General features: G+C 40.7%; 3 protein-coding genes and 1 long non-coding RNA gene across 5 annotated transcripts in view; 3 read left to right on the top strand and 1 right to left on the bottom strand.

Moving 5' to 3' along the window:
* Positions 1-10: 10 nt before the first annotated feature.
* Positions 11-2,483, top strand: LOC116936650 (lysosomal Pro-X carboxypeptidase). The gene is made up of 10 exons (XM_032943868.2): positions 11-39; positions 132-306; positions 406-546; positions 621-722; positions 782-963; positions 1,019-1,176; positions 1,241-1,413; positions 1,483-1,647; positions 1,775-1,983; positions 2,049-2,483. The coding sequence occupies exons 1-10, from the start codon at positions 26-28 to the stop codon at positions 2,260-2,262; spliced, it is 1,533 nt and encodes a 510-aa protein (XP_032799759.2). The 5' UTR covers positions 11-25; the 3' UTR covers positions 2,263-2,483.
* A 258-nt stretch (positions 2,484-2,741) lies between these two features.
* Positions 2,742-23,113, bottom strand: part of LOC116936796 — a 29,462-nt gene continuing 9,090 nt past the window's right edge. The window contains exons 2-3 of the long non-coding RNA XR_004401805.2: positions 12,838-12,934; positions 2,742-2,853 (exon numbers count right to left, since the gene is read on the bottom strand). This is a non-coding gene — a long non-coding RNA (uncharacterized LOC116936796). The remainder of the gene's footprint in view (positions 2,854-12,837; positions 12,935-23,113) is intronic.
* Positions 2,781-4,667, top strand: LOC116936670 (nischarin). 2 transcript variants are annotated; one of them, XM_032943892.2, is made up of 4 exons: positions 2,781-3,221; positions 3,286-3,639; positions 3,714-4,164; positions 4,242-4,667. In XM_032943892.2, exons 1-4 carry the CDS (start codon positions 2,781-2,783, stop codon positions 4,355-4,357), a joined length of 1,362 nt encoding a protein of 453 aa, XP_032799783.1. In that variant the 3' UTR covers positions 4,358-4,667. The 2 variants fall into 2 exon arrangements, with proteins under 2 accessions (XP_032799783.1, XP_032799778.1); XM_032943887.2 differs by having other exon boundaries at positions 3,714-4,167.
* Positions 9,801-21,094, top strand: LOC116936659. The gene is made up of 5 exons (XM_032943877.2): positions 9,801-9,986; positions 15,031-15,900; positions 15,978-16,180; positions 20,125-20,323; positions 20,396-21,094. Exons 2-5 carry the CDS (start codon positions 15,160-15,162, stop codon positions 20,681-20,683), a joined length of 1,431 nt encoding a protein of 476 aa, XP_032799768.2. The 5' UTR covers positions 9,801-9,986; positions 15,031-15,159; the 3' UTR covers positions 20,684-21,094.

The following is a 23,113-nucleotide window of genomic DNA, read 5'->3' as shown; positions in this document are numbered from 1 at the left end:
TTTCCTAGCAGACGGATGTGGCGGAATGACACTGTTATGGTAACCAGCAGAAGGAAATAGTATTTTTTTCCTTTTTTTTTATCTCTTTATTATTATTTTTTTCCTCCTTCCCCGTTTCCTCCCGACAACAGTGTTGCCTTGGGAAAGAATAGCAAGGTCTTCAAGTTTTGTTATTGGTTCTCTCCCTTTGTACTGAGCATGTCGTGGTCTCCTAGTATGCATCGCATGTTGCTTTTCGCGTTTATTTGCTTACTTTTCCACCACACACAATGCTATAGTTGGAAAACAGCGTTTTTAAAGCAACAAGTTAGTATTAATTCTATTATCTTGATGTGTAATTGATGTGTCATGCCATACGCAGCATATTTGTTAACGCGCACAATATCAACATTGAATGACCTTTAGGTTGATCACTTCAGCTTTGCCAATCAGGACACTTATGCACAACGCTACTTGGTTAATTCTACTTACTGGAAAAGAGGTGGTGGTCCAATATTTTTCTACACAGGAAATGAAGGAGATATAGAATGGTTTGCTCAAAACACGGTGGGTTTAAGTAAAATGCAAGCATTATGCATACATTCCATAATGTTGACTTAACTGGAGAATTGCAATTCCAGGGATTCATGTGGGACATTGCAGAAGAATTTGGGGCAATGTTAATTTTTGCTGAACACAGATACTATGGCCAGTCACTTCCATATGGAAACAAAAGCTATTCTGTAAGAAATACCTAAGAATAACATGGTATAGAATTCCTCTATTTCTTGTAAATAAATAGGATGCAAAATATTTGGGGTATCTCACATCAGAGCAAGCTCTTGCAGATTTTGCAGAGTTGCTTGCTTATGTAAAGTCAACTAACTCAGGTGCTGCTGAAAGTCCTGTAATTGCATTTGGAGGATCATATGGAGGGATGTTAGCTGCTTGGATGCGCATAAAATATCCCCATATCATAACTGGGTATAATTTGTAATTTTAAAGCAACATTTTATTCTCATTGAAAATTTTGTTATAGGGCAATCGCGGCCTCAGCTCCAATTTTGCAGTTTACGGGACTGACCCCTTGTGATGCGTTTAATCGTGTGGTCACTGCTGACTTTTCATCGGCATCAGCAGAATGTGCAGAGACAATTCGCAAATCTTGGAAAGCCCTGTCAAAAATCTTGGTGAATGGTAAAATCTTCAGTTCCTCAGTCGTAATAAATAGTTCTCAAGTTTCGACTTATTAAAAAAATAGATGAAGGGAAAGAATGGATTAGGACTCACTGGAATTTGTGCGTGCCATTGAAAGGAACCGAAGATGTAGCTAATTTGAAAGATTGGCTCACAAATGTTTGGACCAATCTTGCTATGGTGAACTACCCATATCCTGCTAATTTCTTGGCTCCGTTGCCCGCGTATCCGGTTAAAGTAAGTTGCACCATTTTTTCAATTTCTTTAGCGACAGTAAATTAAGTCTGTACCAAACCATATGTTCAGGCTGTTTGTGAACATTTGACAAATTCCACTCTTGACGACCATTCTCTTCTGGATGAGATTTTTAAAGGGCTGTCGGTTTATGCCAATTTCACTGGGCAAACTCAGTGTTTGGATGTTAGTCAACAAGCAGACCAGTCTTTGGGAGACATGGGCTGGGATTTTCAGGTAAGAAAAACAGCTCTCATGCTGTTTTGTTATTTTTTTGTTTTACTTTATATTTATATTAATATATTTTATTTATTCCTTATCTATTTATTTTGTATTGCCATTATTATTTTTTTTTATCATAAAGGCTTGTACTGAAATGGTTATGCCAATGTGTGGTGACGGAATTAACGACATGTTTGAAGCTCAGCCGTGGAACCTAGAAAAATATGCAGAAAAATGTCTCAAGAAATGGAAAGTAAACCCTAGACCGCTTATGGCACCTCTGATTTATGGTGGCAGAAATATTTCTTCATCCTCAAACATTGTTTTTAGCAATGGATTACTAGACCCATGGTTTGAGCACTTGTTTTTTCTCCAAGCATTGAGATAGTTACTTGGAATGTTTTCTCTCTGAATAGGTCTACCGGAGGAGTAACAAAATCTCTGTCTGACTCTCTTATCGCCATCATAATCCCAGAAGGAGCTCATCACCTTGATCTGAGGGCAGCAGACCCTAATGACCCACCATCTGTAATAAAGGCTAGAGAGATTGAGAAACAGTTTATTTCAAAATGGATTTCATCTACCAAAAGAGATAGAAAAGAAATTCCTAAATCCTTTATAGTTGGTTGAATGTGATACATCATTTTGGTCTTACATATTAGATTGTCATCGTTATTATCGCATTTAAGTTTTCTTCGTTCGCACAAGCGTTCCGATTTGGTCTCTTGCTTGCTGCAGAAGATGCACAGTAGTCGATAACTCACTTGCATGCATGTCTATCGAGATCTGTTTTTGTCCGTCAGCCGATCCTTCTACCTTGTAATCAATAAATATGAATTATGATACGGTAATTCCCTTATTCTTTTAATTTCTTTAAAATGATAACTACCATTAGTTTTAGAGTGCAAACAGTTTTGTCCTGAGGAGAAACGTCACACTGAAATTCTTTTAATTTAGGCATAGAACACATTTTCAGGAAGACTTGCTAACAGAGAAGTGGCTGTCAAAAAATATCAGGTGACGCGTCGTCTGCTTCATAACAACTGACAAAGAGAAAATCGTTCAGAGCGCAGTCAACAGTAAGCTTTAAGCTATATCAGATCCAATACCTGTTCTCCTCTTACATTTTGGTTGCATAAAACGTTATCATGGCGCTTTATGTGTATTCCAAAAGCCGCGTGGATGTTTGTATTCCATTCGCCGAAAAAGAGGAAGACTGTACTGTGTATGTCATAAAAGTAAGTGTTGGCGAAGTTTGGTGGTTGGTGAAACAACGATACAAAAACTTCGATTCGCTTCATCAACAACTAGTTCTTAACCATGGTATCCGAAAAGATCTTTTACCCGCCAAAAAAATACTTGGTAACAAGGATCCAGAATTTATTGAGAGGAGACGATCTGATTTGGAAATCTACCTGAAGAAAATTGTTCAATTCCTCGAAAAAGCATTACCTCTTGAGGTGTGTTCTTTTTTCGAGTTTGAAGAATATGAAGTTTATTCTCTAGTCAGAAAAATGGCTGCCGAGCTCTACCTTAATGGGGAAACAAAAATTCTGTCTGGACAGACAATATCCATGAATCCCCTACAGGTAAAACAGACAAAAAACTACAAAAAATGTCAAAAGTTATTTAAACATATTCTTTCTCTGCCAGCTACATGCTGTAACACAGAAAATACAGCTACCTCGCTCTCCAGTTGAACAGTTAAATCGAGAGCAAGATTTTGCTCACGTTTTGGACTTTCTGGCCAATATTGAATCTCTTGAAATCGTCGGCAATCGGGATTTCTACAGAAACAGCAACTTAATTTTAAATAGTCTCCCATATGATCTCTCAGCTTTTAAAAGCCTAAAACATTTGTGTTTTAACGGTGCCAACGTCAGCAGTCTCATGTGTGCTCGAAGCTTAAGGAATAATCTGGAAACCCTTTCGGCACATTCGTGCGGACTGAAAACAGTGATAGAAGTGCTCGTTTGTGACAGCGTCCACAAAAATCTTGAGGTCAAGGTACGTCGTACATAATTCGGCGATTAGCACCTAACTTTGGCAGATATTTTTAAGATTTCTCTCTGTTGGTTTAGATTGACAGTCCATACGTGTGGCGAGAGTTAATTTCACTGGACCTCTCCGAAAACAATTTGACAGAAGTCAGTCCTGCGGCCGTCTGTTTGGTGCCCAAACTACGCCGACTATGGCTGAATTGCAATGCCCTTGAAACAGTTACCAATCTGTCAAGTTTATCTGCACTCGAGTCGTTGAATCTTTCGAATAACAGAATTCGCCAAGTACCGAATCTCCACACCAAATTGGGCAACGTAAAATCACTTTTCCTTGCTCAGAACCGCCTAACAAGCTTAGATGGACTGGGAAAGCTGTATGGTTTAGTGACGCTGGACGTACGTTCTAACAAAATTGCCGACTTGGAGACGGTTCGTCCTGTGGCCGCTTTGCCTTGTCTGGAAGATCTGACTCTAACAGGAAATCCCGTCACTACTGTTTTAGATTTCCGCACCAAAGTTCTCACCATGTTTGGTAGTAAATCAAATATTAGATTGACATGATCGATTAGGTTGAATGCTAAACGGTAATGTTTGTTTTTTTCCTCTCAGGAACCCGCGCGGGTGAAATCAATCTGGATAATGAAAAAGCTATGCAAAAAGAGCTGGACACTGTGGCCGTGCTCCTTGCTCTATCAAACTCAGCAAAAAAAATGGTTCTCAAATGATGCAGATTATGTTTTTTTTTTTTTACTATCAAAATTATAGCCTAACTTTAAAAACTAAAGTCATACGCGATGATTCTCCTTATATATTGTATTAATTCACCTTAAGTACCGACACCTGATTATTCCTTGACCTTTCTGTGATGGCCCCCGCATAGACATCTAATGGTTCAATCTGTCCAGAGTGTCCTTGCAACTCTATTATTCAAAAGGATCCTGCTATGATAAGAACTCTGAAGAAGCTAGACTGTATATTCGTTACTCACTTCTATATAGCTTATTGTTGAATACATTCATAGCAATTGTTTGTGAATCATTTCAGCGGAGTTAAATTATGTCAAGTGGACGGTACACAGACGGTACATTCCCGTTTTCAATTCAAGAAGCGACCCCTCCCGTTCATTCTTTCTCTATTCCAAAACGAATGGACATTTTCTCAATTCTTCTTAAGATATTCATGCCTTCTAAGCAAAAGTTTATTTTATCGATTGATGAATTCACAACCGTTCCGTTTACCACCGCTTACGCACTTCATTTCACCTTTGATCGGACAGCTTTGCCAAGCACCCTCTGACATTCTTGAAGAATATTTACATACATATGGAATAGTTCCAATAGTAGCAGGAAGTTGAGAGATCTGAATAGTTTTTGTCCCCTCAGAGAGCGTGAGAGAGAAGTTTCCCCTCTTCACATTCCTATAGAGCACGAGGTCTAACGTTTTAAGTCCGCGGTCCCAGGATGTTTTAACCCGTTACGCAGATCTGCTAACTTCTTGCCTAGTCAAAGTTGACGAGTCCACCACGAATCGCAAGGCTAAAGAGACTTATTGATGTTTCCCTTCGTGGATGCGACAACTTCCAGAAAAGCTGCAAAAGTTCGCCATCATCAAGTCGTTTATGCAAAGATGGTCTTATCAATGGATAGCAAGAAGAAAGATCTCGTATATATGGCCAAGCAGTTTTCTATCGCTCCGCCGACATCCGATAGCGACGCACTGCTTCTCCTTTTTGCATTGCGAACAACGATCCTATTCAACAATTTTTCTTAAAAGTTTATTATTATTTTTTAAACGAGAAAGGCTGGGATAACTTTTCAATCTGGTCCAACGCGCCGCTATTCACCGGAATAAATTATTAAGATCCGATTCGAATTGGAAGCTGATGCCGCGTTAATGCGGAATGAAAGAATTTTTTTTTTTTTCCGAGAACGACTTGTGTGTGTCTGTCGATCAAACCTCTCCATCAATGGAAAAAGTTCTTTTGGTTCATGGCTATTGAATCGCTAAGAGACCCAATTCATTTGTAAAAGCCTTTCAATTTCTTCCAGCACATCTAGTATACATAGTACATTTACTACGTATATACCATTCGTATATTTCCTGCCACGACGACGACTGAGACATTACATAACTTTGTTCACATTCCGAGGTAGGAAACGAAGGGAAACTTAAAAAACAAAATGAACTTTGTTTTTTTGTCAGGCACTCGAACAAAAGTTGAAATGGGGGTCTTTTGATGTACGCCTTTTACGTTGATAGTGCGGACCAATAAATGAACGACATCACTATAATGAGCAAAATTTCTCCAAAGTGTTTCACGTGCCTATTCTTTTGCTACAGTCTGTCTCGTTCCTCTTAAGCTAATCAATGGGGCGGGAGAATAACGGCAGTCGTTAACAGCCGTTCCGTCTGTAAGGTAACCGGAACCCTTGAGCATTCAACTAAGAAATAAAAAAAAAAAAACTAGGGCACAGAAAACGAAAAAGAGTGCCGGAAGGCCTGCTGCTCTGTTCGCTGGAGCAAGACGTTTAGAAGCAGAAGAACTCGAGTGTACATTAGGAAAAGAGCAGATGTTACAGAGCATCACACGCTGGCTATATTCTATCCGTGACATTTAGAGGCACAACGCATATCGAACGCCAAACGCCAGAGGGTTGCAGCATCCATTATGTCGATTGGAAAACGAAGAAGGAAAAGATATCAATCATTTGAAACTTGGCCGTAGATGTACAGAAAAATGGCATGTAATGACGCTACCGCCTATATACACGCTGACCGGCAGACAAGCTGAAATGGCAAGTATTGACCCCCTTTTTTTTGTTTCGGTTCGATCCTTTTTCTCTATTATTTTCTCATCCATTCCCTACGTAATGATGCTCGATTTTTTTTTGTGCTGTTGTTTCCTACATCACTACCAAGCCTATATTTTACAGTTCTACTTTCTTTTTTTACAGTGACATCAGCTAAAAATAAAGACAAATATTGTTTCCCTTACGTAACGATTGCAGGATGTGCAGTCTACAATATCAGATCGGTAAATCTACTACGAAAAAAAAAATGTATTTTGACAAAAGACGCTATTAGATAACTCGGAGGACAACTAAGAAGGAAACTCTTTCTCCGGCTAATGGAAGTGTAAGACGAACGGGTAATAGCTGAAGCGCATCTGTGAAGCCACCAGCTCCTCTATGGTAACTACATCCTCGCAGTGTGGAGGCTTTTGGTTGCAAACGGATTCCGCCTTTTATCTACAGTACATTTCTAGTCAGGGAAGTTGCTTCCTTTTTTGTTACGATTGCCTGAACCTTCAGCCTAAAAACAGAGTGGGTCTTCTAATAATGCAACTAATGCTCTTCTCTATCTCTTTATAAATATATATATATATATATATCTTGAATAAATTCTCTCTTTTATTTTTTATTTTTTACTCCGACTAGATGATATTATAAAAGACACCCTGGCCAGCGGCATGTTTCCTCCTAATTGGTCATCACTACCGTCATAACACACAGCACTAGATATATCTAGAGGCCACATTGTTATTAGATGTCGTGTCGTATACACAACATACACACACACACGCACTGCCTTTGTAGAATTTTATGTCTTATTCCTTTAGTTTTTGTTACTTTCTTGCCACGAGTAGACCGCTATAGCAAACGGACTGTACGGGAAATGATTGACGTCCCAATCACCGTCTTTTCCACTTTATCGCGAATTGATGATGATTAAATTGGACGAGGGGTAAGAAGATATTGTACACAGCCCGTTTGATGAGAATCAAACGACTTGCCCATGTTCGTCCACTCCCAGACACTGATTACCCTCACAGCCGGGGCAAGGCTTCTCTATTTACTAACGGCAGGCTTAGAGACAAGTCACAATCATCAGAAGACGACAATCATTCCGAAGAAAAGGGCATATCTATTGTACATACGATGTGTACTAAAAAGTCTATTAGACAATCCCAAGGCAGACGATTGATGATGAAGTTTGGATGACACCACATTCATAAACCCCCTAGCAAACAGTTTGTCACAAAGAGGCACGATGCCAAAAAAGAATTGCGAGAAAAGATCAAAAGGCTATGAGGAATTGAAATGGCATCTTAATAACAAGAATGCCTTGCGATTCTCGCGTCTTTGCACACACGGCTGACTACTATAGAAGAGTAAATACAAAAAGGCAGCGTTGAAATTGTGCAGCTTTCTAAGGGACAGACTTTACGAGTTGCATTTAGTGGCGTTAAACCTGCGACACAAATCAAAAGCCAAAGCAATAACCAGCGAGTTAGATCGTCTTTTGTCAGAGCCCGAGATGGCCCTGTCAGGCCATTTAGAGAGAGAAATGACTGAAGAATGTTGTAGTACGTATATAATTCTAGGGGAAAAAAATCATGATTAAATCATCCTGACTCATTCATTTTCCTCGGGTCGCAGTGTTTAAATGAACGCGTTACAGACGCAAGTCCTTGACTCTGTTAACGGGATGTGCAACGACGCTTGGCGACGCGGATTATTCAAATAGACTCACGGACATCTCTGGGCCGACGTGATCTATTCGACCTTAGTTGTCGTCTTTTTTTTTGTTGCAATTTCACTCTTTTTTTTGCTACCCTTTTTTCTTTTTTACTGAGTGGCGCAAAAAAGAAGGAGGGAGGGTGAGAGAAAGCCAACACTTTGTCATTGATGCTTGCCTTTTTATTAAACTGCTCGGATTTTTTCAAGAAAAACTGCCAGAAAAGCAAAGATATGCCACGGAATTGAACGAGCGCCTCTCCCGTTTTATTTGACAAGAGTATAACAAAAAGGAATCCGAAATATCCCACCCCCTTTTTCATTTTTTATTGGCAATAAAATCCGCTGAAAAGATGCGAGTCTTGGGCGCATTTTCGCTGATTGAAAAATAAATAAATAAAAGTTAACGATACACACACATCGGTAAATAAATTTCGGGTTTTTTAACGACATGATACGCTTACATTCCCATACGAAACGAACGCTCTGATGGCAATCAATTTGATGTTGGCGGGAGCGGCCAAGCGTGTCGATCCGTTCCAATCCTGCCTTTCCCACCACCTCAAAATCGAGAACACGAAGCAATCAAACGCGGGCGGGCGGGGGGGATTATAGCGTCACTTCAAGATACAAGTAACACTTAAGCGCAACGATTTACGTAAAAATCTAAAATACTGCGCCTACATTTCATTCTACGTAAGACCGTTACTATTTTGTTTTTTTCTGGGGAGGGGGGGAGGGTATTATGGCATCTAAAATAAATATACAGAGAGCTTAAACGAGTACACAGTTTCAATCACAGCGCCGCTGATTGTTGCACAATTTCCGCACCGCTCTATACGTAAGCTATATACATTGCCCTATATATTGCTGCTTTCTCTTTTGCCTTAAATGTTTGTTTCTTTCTCTGTTATACGGCGGTAGGGAAAACAAAACCGGATGGGGCCGAAGAAACGAAGTCTTCGGGTACACCCAGTCAACGATATTTCGCTGCAAGCTCTTTTGAAGTCCGCGCGCTCCGAAAAACACTCTTTCAATTGAATGTGATGATGAAAAAGCAGGGCGTATAGTTTACGCACGTACTGCATGCCATGCCTCCTTCCCCGCCCCCCCCAAAAAAAAACAACCAGAAAAAAAAAAAAAAAAGGAGCTGTATAAGTATGTATGTACAGTAGGCTTTTTATAATATTGGTTTCCTTTCAAACATTGGGAAAAACCGCCCTTCGATGATTTCGGCTCAATTGCTTTCTCTCTCTCTCTCTCTTTCGCTTAAGCAGTCCTTTTTACGTGGCGTCTCAATCGTCTTCATTCTTATATTACTGGATTTTAATCTGCAATTGGGAGGGAGGGGGGGTGGCAAAAATGGTATTGGCTTCAAAGTTCGATCATTTCAAAGATAAATGCGAAATTCGAGTGAAATGTATTTGGATTGCAATGAATCAGCGTTTTCTATTTAAGCATATCGATAAAATTAGGTTAGAGGTGATGATAAAAGAAGAAGAAGAAGAAATGCCCCAACAATGACAACGAGGGAGCGCGATCCTGATGCTGCGGCACATAACTTCATCAGCTGCCGATTCTGGTTGGATGCTACACCACTAGGGCCTATAAAAAGGGAAGACCCAAGCCGATCAGACACCCAGTTGTTGCCCGACTTTGGCACGGGAGAAGTCTAGAGGATCGAGCCAGAGTTAAAGACGAGCGCGTGCGCGTCTAGAATTTGACAGAAACTCGCCTATTCTTCCAACACATCATTTAACTGGCTTAGAATTTCGACTATTCATTTGCGAGTGCTCAAATTTGCTTCTCCCCTATCACAAGGACACTACTCAAATGGGTAAGCTCCGCATTTATTTGAATTGTACAGGGTGACCGATTCCGTTGCATTGACGTCATCATAAGCACACACACACACACACATTAAAAGGATAAGAAAAAAAAAGAAAACCCAAAAGAAAAAAAACAAACAAGAAAGTGGCAGCAATAACATCGGGAATAGTTTGTTTTCTTTTTTTTTTTTTTTTTTTTTACATAGCTGATCTCGCTTTTTTCGTACCATGTGACTTTTAGATGTTGAATTATTCTCATTGGATTTTTTTTTGCTGTTTGTTGCCTTGTTTTTCGTTCTTCTTCTTTTTTTGGCTTTGTATCGAGCCAACTGACTATTAGAATATTAAGTTGGTTCTCGCCGACCGTATCGAACGCCAGCGCAAAACTAGTCGGAATAGAGTAGGCTCGGATTGTAACCCAGTTGTTCAGTGCGTCGGCAGTCGACGACACGCGTGAAAAAGCGGAAAACAGGAAGAGGAAAAAGCGAAAACACAGTGGCACAAGAGAGAGGCGTTTCCAAGAAAGGAAACTATGTCTACTTCAAAACAGTGTCAAACAGTTCATTAATCGAAAAGTTCTTTTCTGAAAAATGAAGGCGAAACTAAGGCACGATGCGGAAAAGCATTAGACCGCACTCTTCTTCGTGGAAGAACTCCGTGCTTCCTTCCGTTAGACTTGGTATCACCTTAAAAATCGGCCATCAGGGTTTGAAATAAATGCATGAACACGAATAGGTTCGTATATAGACAGAATTACGCCTGGCAGAAGATCTACAGATTCGACGATGAGTATAGAGCTGAATGCAAAATGGCCTGTGCAATACTACTCACTTTCTTCTTTTTTTCTTTTGCGCATTGTTTTTCTCACGTTTCGTTTTATTCCCCTCTCCCCTTTTATTTATTTCTCCCCGCTCCCAATGATAGCACCTCCTCGTATACCCCTTCTACACTTGGACGGGTGCAATTCGATTTGTTCCGCACGCGAAACGTACAGGGCAGGTACCGGGATCACAGTTCCATCGTGTAAAAAAGAAAAGCTTCTCTTTCGTTCTAACTCAAAACACTCTCTCTCTCTCTCTCGCCATTTGGATGACAACATCCCGTCGGTCGATCGATGTGGCTGGCGCTCAGCACGTTTGCTTTTCACCGCAAAAACAGCCGAGAAATAAGAAAACAAACAAACCTATACAGAAAAAGAAAAAAAAACAGAAGCTAGAGCGCCTGAGACGTACACACAGTGTGTAAAAAGTCAGCAAGTGAGACGGGCTAACTTGTTTTGTTTTTTTTATGCTTCTCATGCGCTCTCGTTGTAGGCTACTTTTCTCTTATGGCTCTGAAATCTGGCCATCGTAGCGGATCTACGATATCATCTTACAGCGGCCGTTCGATTCGACGAGTTATTTCCCTCTTGCAAACTGCACGAAAAGAGGGAAGTCGGCCAACAGAAACGAATAACAAAAGAAAATCGAACTCGAATGTCTGGTGGGCCCGATGGGGGCGATGAAACACGCCCAACGTCTTCCAAATTCCACATACACGCATCTAATACGCGTTCCGGCCTCTTCATTTATTCCCCATTTCTCTCTATACAAACGCGAGGGGGGGGATTAAGAAAGAACTTCATTCCGAATCAACGGCAATATTTTTTTGTTCGGCTTTTGCAAATGCGAAATCTGATGAATTTTCATCATCCTCTCTTTCATCTCGATTTCACGTCTTGCCTACGTTTTCAATCGGCATATAAAGATTGACGCTAATGCAATCGGTCCTTTGAAAATCCATTTAACGAGTCGTCATGTTATTATATATTTCTACATTACGCACAGGTAGATATTATTCCCTTGTTACTAGGAATTGTCCTTTGTCCGAGAGACATTTTTTTTTTTTAAATCCAAGAATTGAAAAAAGAATCATTATAAGATATAAATACATTCCTTCCATCGATTTTCCTTCTTTTATTCCCTACACTCTCGCCGACGTATTATTGCGCCGAGGTTACACTCGACGAGATGTTTGCTCACGTACATATTCCTACCTACGCCTTAGTATATGCAAATTCTGCCGAAAGACTCGAGTTCCTTTTTATCAATTTATTCATCCCGTGCGAAAAACTTATTCTACTCTCAAAACTTTGAGCCAAGAATATTTAATTAAAAAAAAAAGATTGACAAAATTTATTTCGTTTTCATTTGCCCTTTGTTTCTGCATCGATACTTATACCTTATTCGCCATTTATTTTGCGCCCTCCAGCCTCTCCCTCCAATTGCTTTTCCACTTGCGCCCATTTCATCCCCCCTTTTTTTTAACTCGAAGGATCTAACGTTCCAGACGCTCGAATGAATTGTGAGCAGAACGATGAAAGGCAAACAAAGGGTAGCCGCTAAATCAATTTGCATATGGATACATCCGTTGAAAAAGAAAGAAGAATACAAGCAATTTTTTTTTGTTTAGCTGAAAAACTCGTGAGGCTTTCAAACTCAAAAGGCTAACGAGGCTAATGAGTGCTGAGAGTCTATTATTATTATTATTTTTTTTTTTACGTGGCATTTCGGGTAAGAAAAGAGCAAAGTGTATGGAACAATGGCGGCGCACAATAAAATGGAATTTGATCGATAAATGAGATCTTTCCGGAGCATAGCAAAAGAGGGGCATAGTTTTCAGAGTGGGAACATTATCTGCTGGTTTTAGTTTGTCTATTGATGGCGAATACACGGCAGTGACACAGTGGGAGCGAAAGCTCTTTAAAAAAGAAAAGTTCTAGTATCATCACTTATGTAAACAAGTGTTCTCGTATGTGCATTTCTTAAACGAAATCATCCGAAAAGGGCTTGAAGAAAGAAAGAAGTTCTTTGGACTCACATTTTGCGCTCAAGTCGTCCGATGCTCCATTAGAAGTGAATGGCCTATGCGCATATACCATCGTCCATGCTCCATCAATTTGCATACACCCGTTCTCCTGTTAGAAAGAATAAAATTGAGTTAATATCCTACCGAATTAAACGCGACAAGCTGATTTCAAAACTGTTATCATAAATGGGAAAAACGAAGATAAGTCTCCAATTGAAAAACTGCTGGTCCCTTAAAATCGTTCGAAATTTCTGATAATCCAAACAAAGTGAACGTCGACAATAAGAAACCAAATGTAAAAGGGAAAAGAAAAAAAACGTACATAAAAAGAAGAACTCGCCAACAGTAGCAACTAACAATAGAAGAAATAAGATGTCGATCTTTTGTTGTGTCCAACGTTTCGTCCCTCCCCCCCGCAAACAAATCAACAATCAATTTCGATAGCGACCGACAACAGTAAACCGATTTCAGTCATTTCACATCGGTCGATTTGGTCCCCGCCGAAACGATGACGTCAATACACCCAGTAAAAAAGATTGTATAACAACTTACTATACCATGTTGTTGTCTGCCTCCTCTACGCACACTTGCCAATCTTCTTCTTTCTGTATACGTTTCCTTTCTTCTTTTTCAAAAAGGAAAAGGGGAGACCGTCTCTTTCTCTCCATTCTATGTACAGTTTATCGTCCGTCGTTACGACGGCCACCTCTCACGACTAGATAGAGCTCTCTCTTTTTTCTCTCTCTCCCTTTCTCCCTGTTAGATTATATTTCTACACGTCCAAGTCTTTTTTTTTTTTACTGTACATATACGTGCAAAACGGGGCTCGTCGCTGTCCTTGTTCTCAGGAGTTCCTGGCTACTACAATCCCGTGGTCAGCAGCACAGGAGCCCTATATAACACGTGATAATATTTTCCATAAATAAAAAAAAAAAAACAGTTATCTCTTCGTGATTTGAAAAAAAAAATGGCTGGGCCTGGCATTGGTTTAAAAAAGTAGAGAAATAAACACCATCTTTCCATCTTTTCCATTGGCCATAAAAAAAAGAGGGGGAAAAACCTAAACCACTGGCCACATACAAAAATGATGGAGACATGGTGAATTGACGACCGCATCCGAGAGTGCTCAAGCTCTTTCACTCTCTCCGGCTCTTTTCATTCGTTTCGTGTTAGCTCAATCCGTTACACGCAGCTGCCGTTGCTGCAGCATTCGCGACCGAGATTCATTTTCTCCCACTCTTTTTTTTTTTTTACTTTCCCCACATAGCTTAAACACACATAGACGCTTGTGTATTCCTATACTGATGTAGAATAGAAAAAGAAAAAGAAAAAAAAAAACGTCGTGGCAAAGTGCTTGAGCATCGCGATGATTAGAGCAGAAGAAGATGAAAGCCCGGCACGTGTGGGAGAGCCACAGTCCTTGGAGACTGTCGGTTGCCATGTTTTAGGAAAATTTCGCACGGCTTTACAAAATACTCTCACTATGCTCATATTCATCAATCAGCATTCACATATTGTACCGCGCAGCTCTCCCTAAACTCTGTATATATATATGCATTAAAAGCGGACTATCTCTACGCGCAGCCCTTTTTGTATTAATCCTAATAACCGACGGCAGCTGAATTCGGTCTACTATTCCAAGCCATTATAGTCTACCAAACTCTATTATAGATTATTGTTCGCGAAATAGTTGTGTGTAGCGTATTTATGTAATACATACTTTTGTTATGATAAAAGAAGGAGCTTTAGGCACATCACATGTTTTTGATTCCGACCATCATTTTCTCTGTGCTTCGCTATTATTATCTACGCAACACTCCGGCTAGGAGCGATAACGATGAGTGATGACTTCGTGTCGCCCTGGTGACACGCTGAGATTATTTGCTTCGTAACCGATGACAACCTCTCTCTCTCCCTTTCAACCCATTTTTATTTTTTTTTTCCACCCCGGTTTGTTCGTCATTTGACGTGGTAATCGTTGTCGTTCGATTTGAGTCGGCTTCGCAAAGCGTGTCACATCACATTCCCTCTTGTTTCCTCCGTTCCCCACCCCCACACGCTGACTTTGCAGCAGCTATAATAATCACGGATCAAGCCGAATAAACGAGCCCTTTTTTTCACATGACGAATGACATCACGCTTCAAAAAAAAAATTCTTAACGAGATTTTTCTCTCTCCTTTTTTTTTTTTTGTTCTTTTTCTCAGGTCGAATGACGGCATTTGATTGATCGTCAGAATATTAATCGAGACGACGGCTGGCGTGTAAAGATACCGAAAATTAAGAATTTCAACTTCCCCCTTTAAAACCAAAACAAAACAAAAACAAAAAAAAACATGGCGGATTGGTTGGTTCATTGGATTGTCTTGTCCTTTTGTCTGATGCGCTTGTCTGGCGCAATTCAAGCCGTCGATGAAATAATGACTAGCCAGCAAGAAAAACACGGCGACAAATTGGAGACGGCCAACGCGACGGAAGTCAACATTGGACGCGTCGACATCCTACCCACGTCGTCGACTACGCGGGAAGGAGCGACAACAAAGTCTCACAATTTGATGGCACTGCTCAACCCTTTTTCTACGACATTGGCTCGTAGCGACGAGACGGCCAGTCCAACGGCGCAAACTGTAATTGTCTCAGTGACGGGCACGGCCGTCACGACGACTTTGAATGGCACCGAATTGGCAGACGCAACGGAATCGACGATCATTGCGACGCAACTGCCATCGACGGCCAAAAGTATCACATCATCCGAAATGACGGCGACTGTGCGGACGTATGCGGATGCTGAATCGTCCGCAGAATCGTTCGACAGCGCGGAATTTTTATCTTCCACGCCAGATCCAGCGACGACGACTTCCGTTTCAAAGTTGGCGCCCTTCCCAACTTTGGCCATCCGACCTTCAACGGCCGATGTTAAAAACAGCAATCTTCTTCCATCGGCTACGCTTTCTCCCTTTTGGCCTTGGATGCTGTTTATCATCAACGGCAATGCAACGGTGGCTAATCGTCGACAGCGCGACCTGGGCACCTACCTGCGTCTCAACCTGGCCGCCCGTCTCGACGCCGATTACAACGTCAGTAATTCTATTTGAAAGTAAAACCCATCGACCTTAGAGCACATTCGATAATGACGACGTATTTGCACGTACAGGACGTTGCAATCAATCGCATTCTTTTGACGCCGCAAGCCATCGTGGCCAACATCAGCGTCGAACCGTCCCATCTAGTGTACGGCGGGACGGGCGCCGCTGGACTAGAAGCTCTGGGTCAGGGCAACGTGACTCTATTGGAGCTCTCGGGTCACGAGTTTCAAGTCGATCGCATCATCCGTTTCGACGAAGTTGTCGATCAAAGGTCAGACCCCATTGTCTCTTAACATACACAACAAGTTGCCACGATAAGCTCCCACTGATTAACGTCCAAACTTAAGCAACGCGTCAACGTCCAGCAATGAAAAGGCGGACAGATTTTTATGTTGCGTCACTGCCTTGGCTTACACGTCACAGCGGCTGCTATGTAAATTGCAGAATACGATTGAATTAATAAGGAAAGACAAAGACGTAGTATGGGTTAAAACAGCCCCGATGCTGGGACTGACTTTTACATCCATCAAATTCCCTATTATACTGTGTGGGCCAATCGCGATCGATGGCCAAAGTTAGCAGCCATTCCGTCTTTGCCGTCGCAACATTCGTCTACACTTGTGATACTATTGGGTGGCTGAGGTCCACTACGTGCACATTGTACCAAAAGATATTTCAGAAGGATGAGGGGGTCCTTCTGTTGCTGACGTCCCAACACTCGCCGACACGATTGGGTCTGCCATAACGTATACGGAGAGTTGTGTCTTGTTTGGAGCAAATGTTATTATAGTGGCGAAGGCCAGTTGTCGTTGACAGGTCGACAAATATCAAATCAAAACATCAGGAATAAAAACGAGACAAACAAGTTCGAAATTGAAGAATGAACAACAAACAAACAAAAAATCAAAATAAAAACTAACCAATAAATCGTATCAGATAGTCACACCAAGTCACGATTTGTTACAGTAGATTGTAAACAACGTATACTGTTTGCTTTTAGAAAAACGAAAATGTATGGGCAAATATTCTAGAGTGTGAGGTACCAGATCGAGCAAGATTGCGTTACGCATACCAACATAGCCCGAGGCAAGGAGACAACCAAATTTGCCTATAGATGAATACTAACACACTCAAACACAATAATCCCCTCCTACTCCGAAAAAAACGAATTGAAAATGAGGATATATTCCGGAAGGATGTAATTCATGTCCTCCTATCGAACTTTTCTTATGGGCAGTCAATGAAAAGCAAAGTAAAAGAAAAAAAAAAAACATGTTTGATTTGTTTGTCTTTCATTCGGAACGGTAAGTGAAGCAAGGTCTGTTTTATTGGCTAACACTAGACTCGAGCGAGGTTTTTTTTTTTAGTTGGAGTGTTCACGGGTCGATGATAAACACGTTGGCACGTGGGGGAAAAGAAGGAAAACTTTTGCCAAGTTGTTGATAAACGACTCTTGCCACAACAGCCAAAAACTTTTGAGTTGGCTCATATATACAGTATATATGCCCACAATAGAGCTGCGATAATACAAAAAAGAAGGAAGAAAAGTAACTATATCCTTTTGATTGAAAACCCCCTTTACACTTTGATAATGTTGTTTCATTTATTTCGTCTGATGATAGAACTGGCCAATTGTCGAAAAGCAGCAAACTTTCTCTTTTTTATCCTAAAATAGTAAATACATTTTCCTAATATTTTCCCCCTTTTTTCCATATCTCCATTCACCCTTTGTTTGTTTTGTTTTGTTTTTTTTTTACACTTCCTCACTCAATCTTTTGCGTGTCTCCCACGACTCCTTTCGCCAGATCAATGGCGGCGGAAAAAAAGAAAGACGATCGTGGTATTATAACGCTGGTCGTGATTTATATTTGCTGCTTTCCTCTTGCTTTGCTATTCTCGTGACGCTCTTCGCACTGCATTTATTATTCTAACCTAGTCTAGCATAAAAAGTTATTTTCCCTTTTTTTTTGAAGGAAAACGCTTTCAAAACGTCAACAAAATCCAAGCGTAAATAAATAAATACAAAAGTAAGGAAAGACTCTCCCACGACACACACACAAAAAAAACGCTTAGATAAAACGTTTCGCACATTTCTTGGTACGGAGAGACTCAAAGTCTTTTCCCGCAGATTCACGAGAAAAGACGCCGCCTGAATGGGCGAATAGGGACCGCCCCAAACTAAAAAAAAACATTAGATTTTCATATCGCGCGAGGCAAAACCGCCAGATGCGATTCAAAAATATGGGAGGCACGTCAAAAGCCTACGACACAACAAATAATAATAAATAAATAAATAAAAAAGGGCCAGCTGCCTACAAGCCTAATGCATGTATGATGAAAGGAGATGTGAGAGACAGACCTTAATAATGAAATACCAGAAAGAGAAGGCTGTAGAGCCAAAAGAGTTGATTGCAGCTTTTCAAAGTTGTGGCCTTTATTCAGCAATGTCATCGAGCCCAGTTGTCTCCAACTACGTTGCCACAACAACAACAAAAAAGAGGAAGAGATCCAGTCATTATTACATGCCTAGCGGGGCCAGGTGAGAAGACCTTGACACGAGGCGTGAAAATGTTAGCTTTCGTGTCTGTGGGCGAGTTTCAATTGTTACCTACATAACAAGACATTCGATAGAGCATCGAACACGATCCTCCAACGCCAATGCCGAGTCTATCTTGCCCAACATCCCGCAACGAGAGCCCTTTCAGCTCATAAGAATCGTATTCGCCTCCCATGTTCGATAACAAGTTCTTCTTTAGTATGACGACGGGGCCCGATTCACAATGATTTTTTATTTTATTTGTTTTTATTTATTTTCCTTTTTTTTTTTTTTAAGGGTTTCTCACGTTGTCCTGGAAACCGTTGCTAAGGCGATAGCGTCAAATGTCACGTAAAAACGAATTTTGATCTAATTGGCATTTGTACAATCAAAAGCTGTTTTTATTAAAGGGGTTTGCTTTTTACAAAGGACGTTCTTCTTCGCTAATGTATATTATTTCGATCCAGCTTGGAGAATAATTCAAACGGATAGCAGAATGACGCTAGGGGAAACAAGACCGCATTTCTAATGAGTTATGTAATTGGGGACGAGTTATGTAAAAGCGTATGTCGTTGTAATTTCAACCGTTGCCACGCGGGCAGTAATCAAAGCGGCAGAACTTGTGCTTCCGGACAAATATTCACCCCCCCACCCCCTAATATACTCTCTATATCAGTGTGTAAACGTTCGCATTTTTGCCGAGTTCCGCAGATTACTCAGAGCTTTTGCTTTTCTTTTGGGAATTAAAAATGCAAAAAGACGAACAATGTTAAAAGGCCTGCAGACAATTCGAGCAAAGAGTTTAAAAAAAATGCTATTCTTTTGCATGCTGCGTTATCCTAATCAACAATAAACTTTCATTTCTTCAACAATATTTCTTTAGTGCGACTGAATTATTTGAAGTGCTCGTCTTGTCCAATTAGAGGGTACCGGGAAATGTCCCTTGGATTCCGATGCAACCTCTCCCTCCCCCCATGCAATTAGCGAAACTGACAAGAAAAATTAGTCCAGAAAGAAATTAAAAAAACAAAACAAAGAAAACAAACAAGCAAATAATCCCTAATGTTCAAAACACGATAAAGATCTATCGACAATTGCCGAAATTTCACAAGTTTATACTCTTAAATCTTTTATTTTAAAAAAACAAAATCGCTGTTCAATTTCACAAAAGATTGAATTTTCATCAAAAATAATAATAATAAAAAAAATGACGAACGACTCTTATCTCGCATCTCAATTAAATGCAAGTGCAACTACTCGGCGATTACTGGGGCACATTTGCACACACTACACTCAGCTCGTTAAACTTGTTGAACAAAACGCCGTGTGTAGCCAACTAAAAACAGACCAAAAAAAAAAAATCGAGTCCATCTCAAGACGTGAATGCCGTGCGTAGGCCCTAGACGCCGTCGACCAATTAGCCCATCTCAAAATGAGTAGTATAACATAAAACAAAAGAAAGGATCGTGTTCCCACCTTGTTTACGACACTCGTACACGTTACCCCAAACTTTGGCCGTCAGCGCACGCCGTAAGCAACAGACAACCATTTCCTCCTATTCTGTTTTTAACACTTCAAACATCATCATCATAAAAAAAAAAAAAGATCTCCTAAACTCTAATTGTAAATCGCCTTTGTTTGTTCTTTATCTCTTACGACCTACTCGTACGTCACTATAGAGGGATGATAAGTAGCATGGAGATGTCGTCTATGGTGGCGACAGTGGGCTCAGAAGTGACAGTGTACGGTGCCGTTGGGGCCGTCTTCCTCTTTTTGCTGGTGGCTCTCCTGCTCGGCCTGTCGTTCAGCAGCCCGTGTAAAGCCGGCGATAACAGTAAATACCTGTCCAGTAACAACCTCGGCTACGACAGGGATCAGGTAAATTATAAATCACGCATTTTGCTTCTACTTGCGCATCGTTTCGATGAATCGTTTGTGTTGTTTGAGCAGATGGATAGCAATTATTCAGACGGCTTTACGGAGTGGAACCTGTCGACGATGGAATTGATGCCCGACCCACCCCCGGTCATTTACACGGAACAGTTGGCGCGCGATATTGAAGGCGATGCGGTGCTACAGTTGAAACATCCCAGCCATTTCATACCGTTGTCCAGCAGGAGAATGTCCCTACCGAACGTCACGATAGGCGAATTTCATCATCATCAGCGTAATCATCCATCAGATGAATTGCTGAAATTCCATCACACCGATAACAGCCAATCCCAATACAGCGCATGAATCATTTATCCCATTTTGTTATTTATTATTATTTTCGCTTCGTTGATGTTTCCGATCAATTGAGCTTTTCCCCATGCAAATAGACGATTCCCCCCTCCTTTGTTTTCAATTGATGTATGATACATAATGTAATACTAAATATTATATAACATCATTCTAGAGTTCAATTAACCCTGTCATCTTCCGTAAAACGTTTCTTTAGCGAAAATTGAATGTGAAAAACTGGCAAGTTTCACGACTCTATTCTCGTTGTTGACTGCCCCGATGTTCCATTTCAATGTCCTCCGCTACACGAATTTACCCCCTCCGTGCACACATGATTGTGTCTGCAGATTAGGCTTTACGATATCGTCCTGTACATTTCAGCATATTATTTTACTATATCAATACAACTTCCTCGAGTTATCTCTCTCCCCGTTTTCGGCCTCGAAACCAATTTCATTTACTTCCAACCCCGCGTATTCTAAGACACACACACACAACACCGTTAGACTCGACCTTGTTTTGCTGTCGTGTGTGTGCTGTGTGTACGTCTATTACCTGTGGCTTCCCTCCGGCTGTTGTTTCCTTTTCACCCGCCTTTCCGGTTAATAACGAGATGACTGACGACGCTGATTAACCCACAACACGACACCCATTTTTTACTGAAAATAAATAAATAAACGTATGTCACAGACGCACGCAATCGCATTGTTTATAAACGGAAATTGAAATATCTACGAGTTCTACTGCACACGCCCTGACGTTATGTATTGAAACGTATGCTGATTAAGAAATAATATATTGATACATGCGACTGGCCTACACTTGTATAAAATAGAATCCCATTTTCATATCTATTTGCTTAGAATATTAAAACAATACAAATGAATGGAATATCGCCAAACTTTTCGAACGGAGTTTCATTTCGGTTCGTACAGGCAGCATCAACTCAATGGAGCGAATAAAGTTTGATAGTCCACGAGACACACGTAACTCGAACTTTTGATTTTTAAATGCCCAACTTGGTGCCTTTCGCTTGTTAAAGTTATGCAATAGTATTGGGGAACTGTCAAACGTTCGACTCGCTGACCCGTTTATCCTTGACAGGTGAGAAAAGAAAAATTGGCTCCAAACACGCACTCGCGGACGGCTTCTTGCCCTCCACTCCAAAGGGACTTAAAAGAGTAATTCGATTTTTGAATAAAAGATAAACGTACCAGCGCAAAGAAAGTTTTGAGGCGTCATTCACGATTTTAAGGTAAACGCTTTATGCAAATACGACCAGACAAGGTCGGCGCAAATTCAACAGGAAAAAGGGCAGTAAGACAAGCAAAATAAAATTGGAAACATCAAAGTCATCTGTTCAGTTCTTCACTACGATTTTTTCTCTGGGGGAGACAAACGAAAACCAACAACTCAATTGCGTTTTTATGGCGTTCGTTGCAGTCGCGTACTATAAAAAAAAAATAATAAATAAACGTAGACCTTTTTGAAGGTAGCCCCACTTCAAAAATTGTCCACCAAATCCAAGACCTACCACCCGTCATTTTTTTGTTTTGGTTTTTTCATACTGACAACTGGGCCCATTATTTTCATCTCTTATTCCCCCCCTTTTATCATGTGAATCTTGGCTATACGACTATGTTCTGTATTTCGCAAAGAAACGCAGAATCCCTTTCTTTGTCAGCTGCACACCGCCGCCGTCGACGCTTATCGTTGAAACGCTTTTCTTTATTTCGTGGGCGTAAAAACGCCAAAAAAAAAAGGGAAAAGGAGAAGTGTCAACAAGGAAATAAAGCGACCCACTGAAGCGGGAAAAAGAAGCAAAAATACCGTGAAAAAACGCAATTTTTTTGTTACTCTCTTTGAATCGTCCATCGCCAAAAGAAGGACGCCATGCGTGCAAAAGATCAAAGATGGGCAAAAGATGGTTTTTGGCTTTGCCTGCTCCTTTTTATTTTCGTTCATATCGACAGAGTCAACTTGCCAAACAAGCTAGTTCTCTCTCAATGCTGCCCCACTTATCAGATACTTTTGTCTTTGCTGAAAAACAGTCGGGGGATTGGATAGAAGCCCAACAGCTCGCACGAAATGTCACCACCACCAACAGTTCCTCCTTTCCTTTTTTATTTCCCTATCGAAAACGTATAGAAAAGCTATTTTCCCACACACGTTTTTTTTTTCTTCTTTTCTTTTCTTCTCCCCTTTCATTCCGCGTGTGCGTACGTGTCTCTATTGATTTGTCATTTATCGCAGACTATTGACTACATCCACGTCATGGCGGGAATAGCCAATCAATCGACAGAAAAGCGATCCAGACATTCGATAGTAAATAAAAGAAGACGTAAGCGAAACGCGTCTAAATTAGATGAGAATTATTCCAACATCAAGTGTGGTCAGAAACAGACAAAACGAGAATCATTTCCTGTCTACTTCCGGTTCTACGCC

Source organism: Daphnia magna, linkage group LG1 (genome assembly GCF_020631705.1).
Source record: "Daphnia magna isolate NIES linkage group LG1, ASM2063170v1.1, whole genome shotgun sequence".
In the NCBI taxonomy this organism is placed as follows: domain Eukaryota; kingdom Metazoa; phylum Arthropoda; class Branchiopoda; order Diplostraca; family Daphniidae; genus Daphnia; species Daphnia magna.
This window is presented reverse-complemented; position numbering and strand designations above follow the sequence as displayed.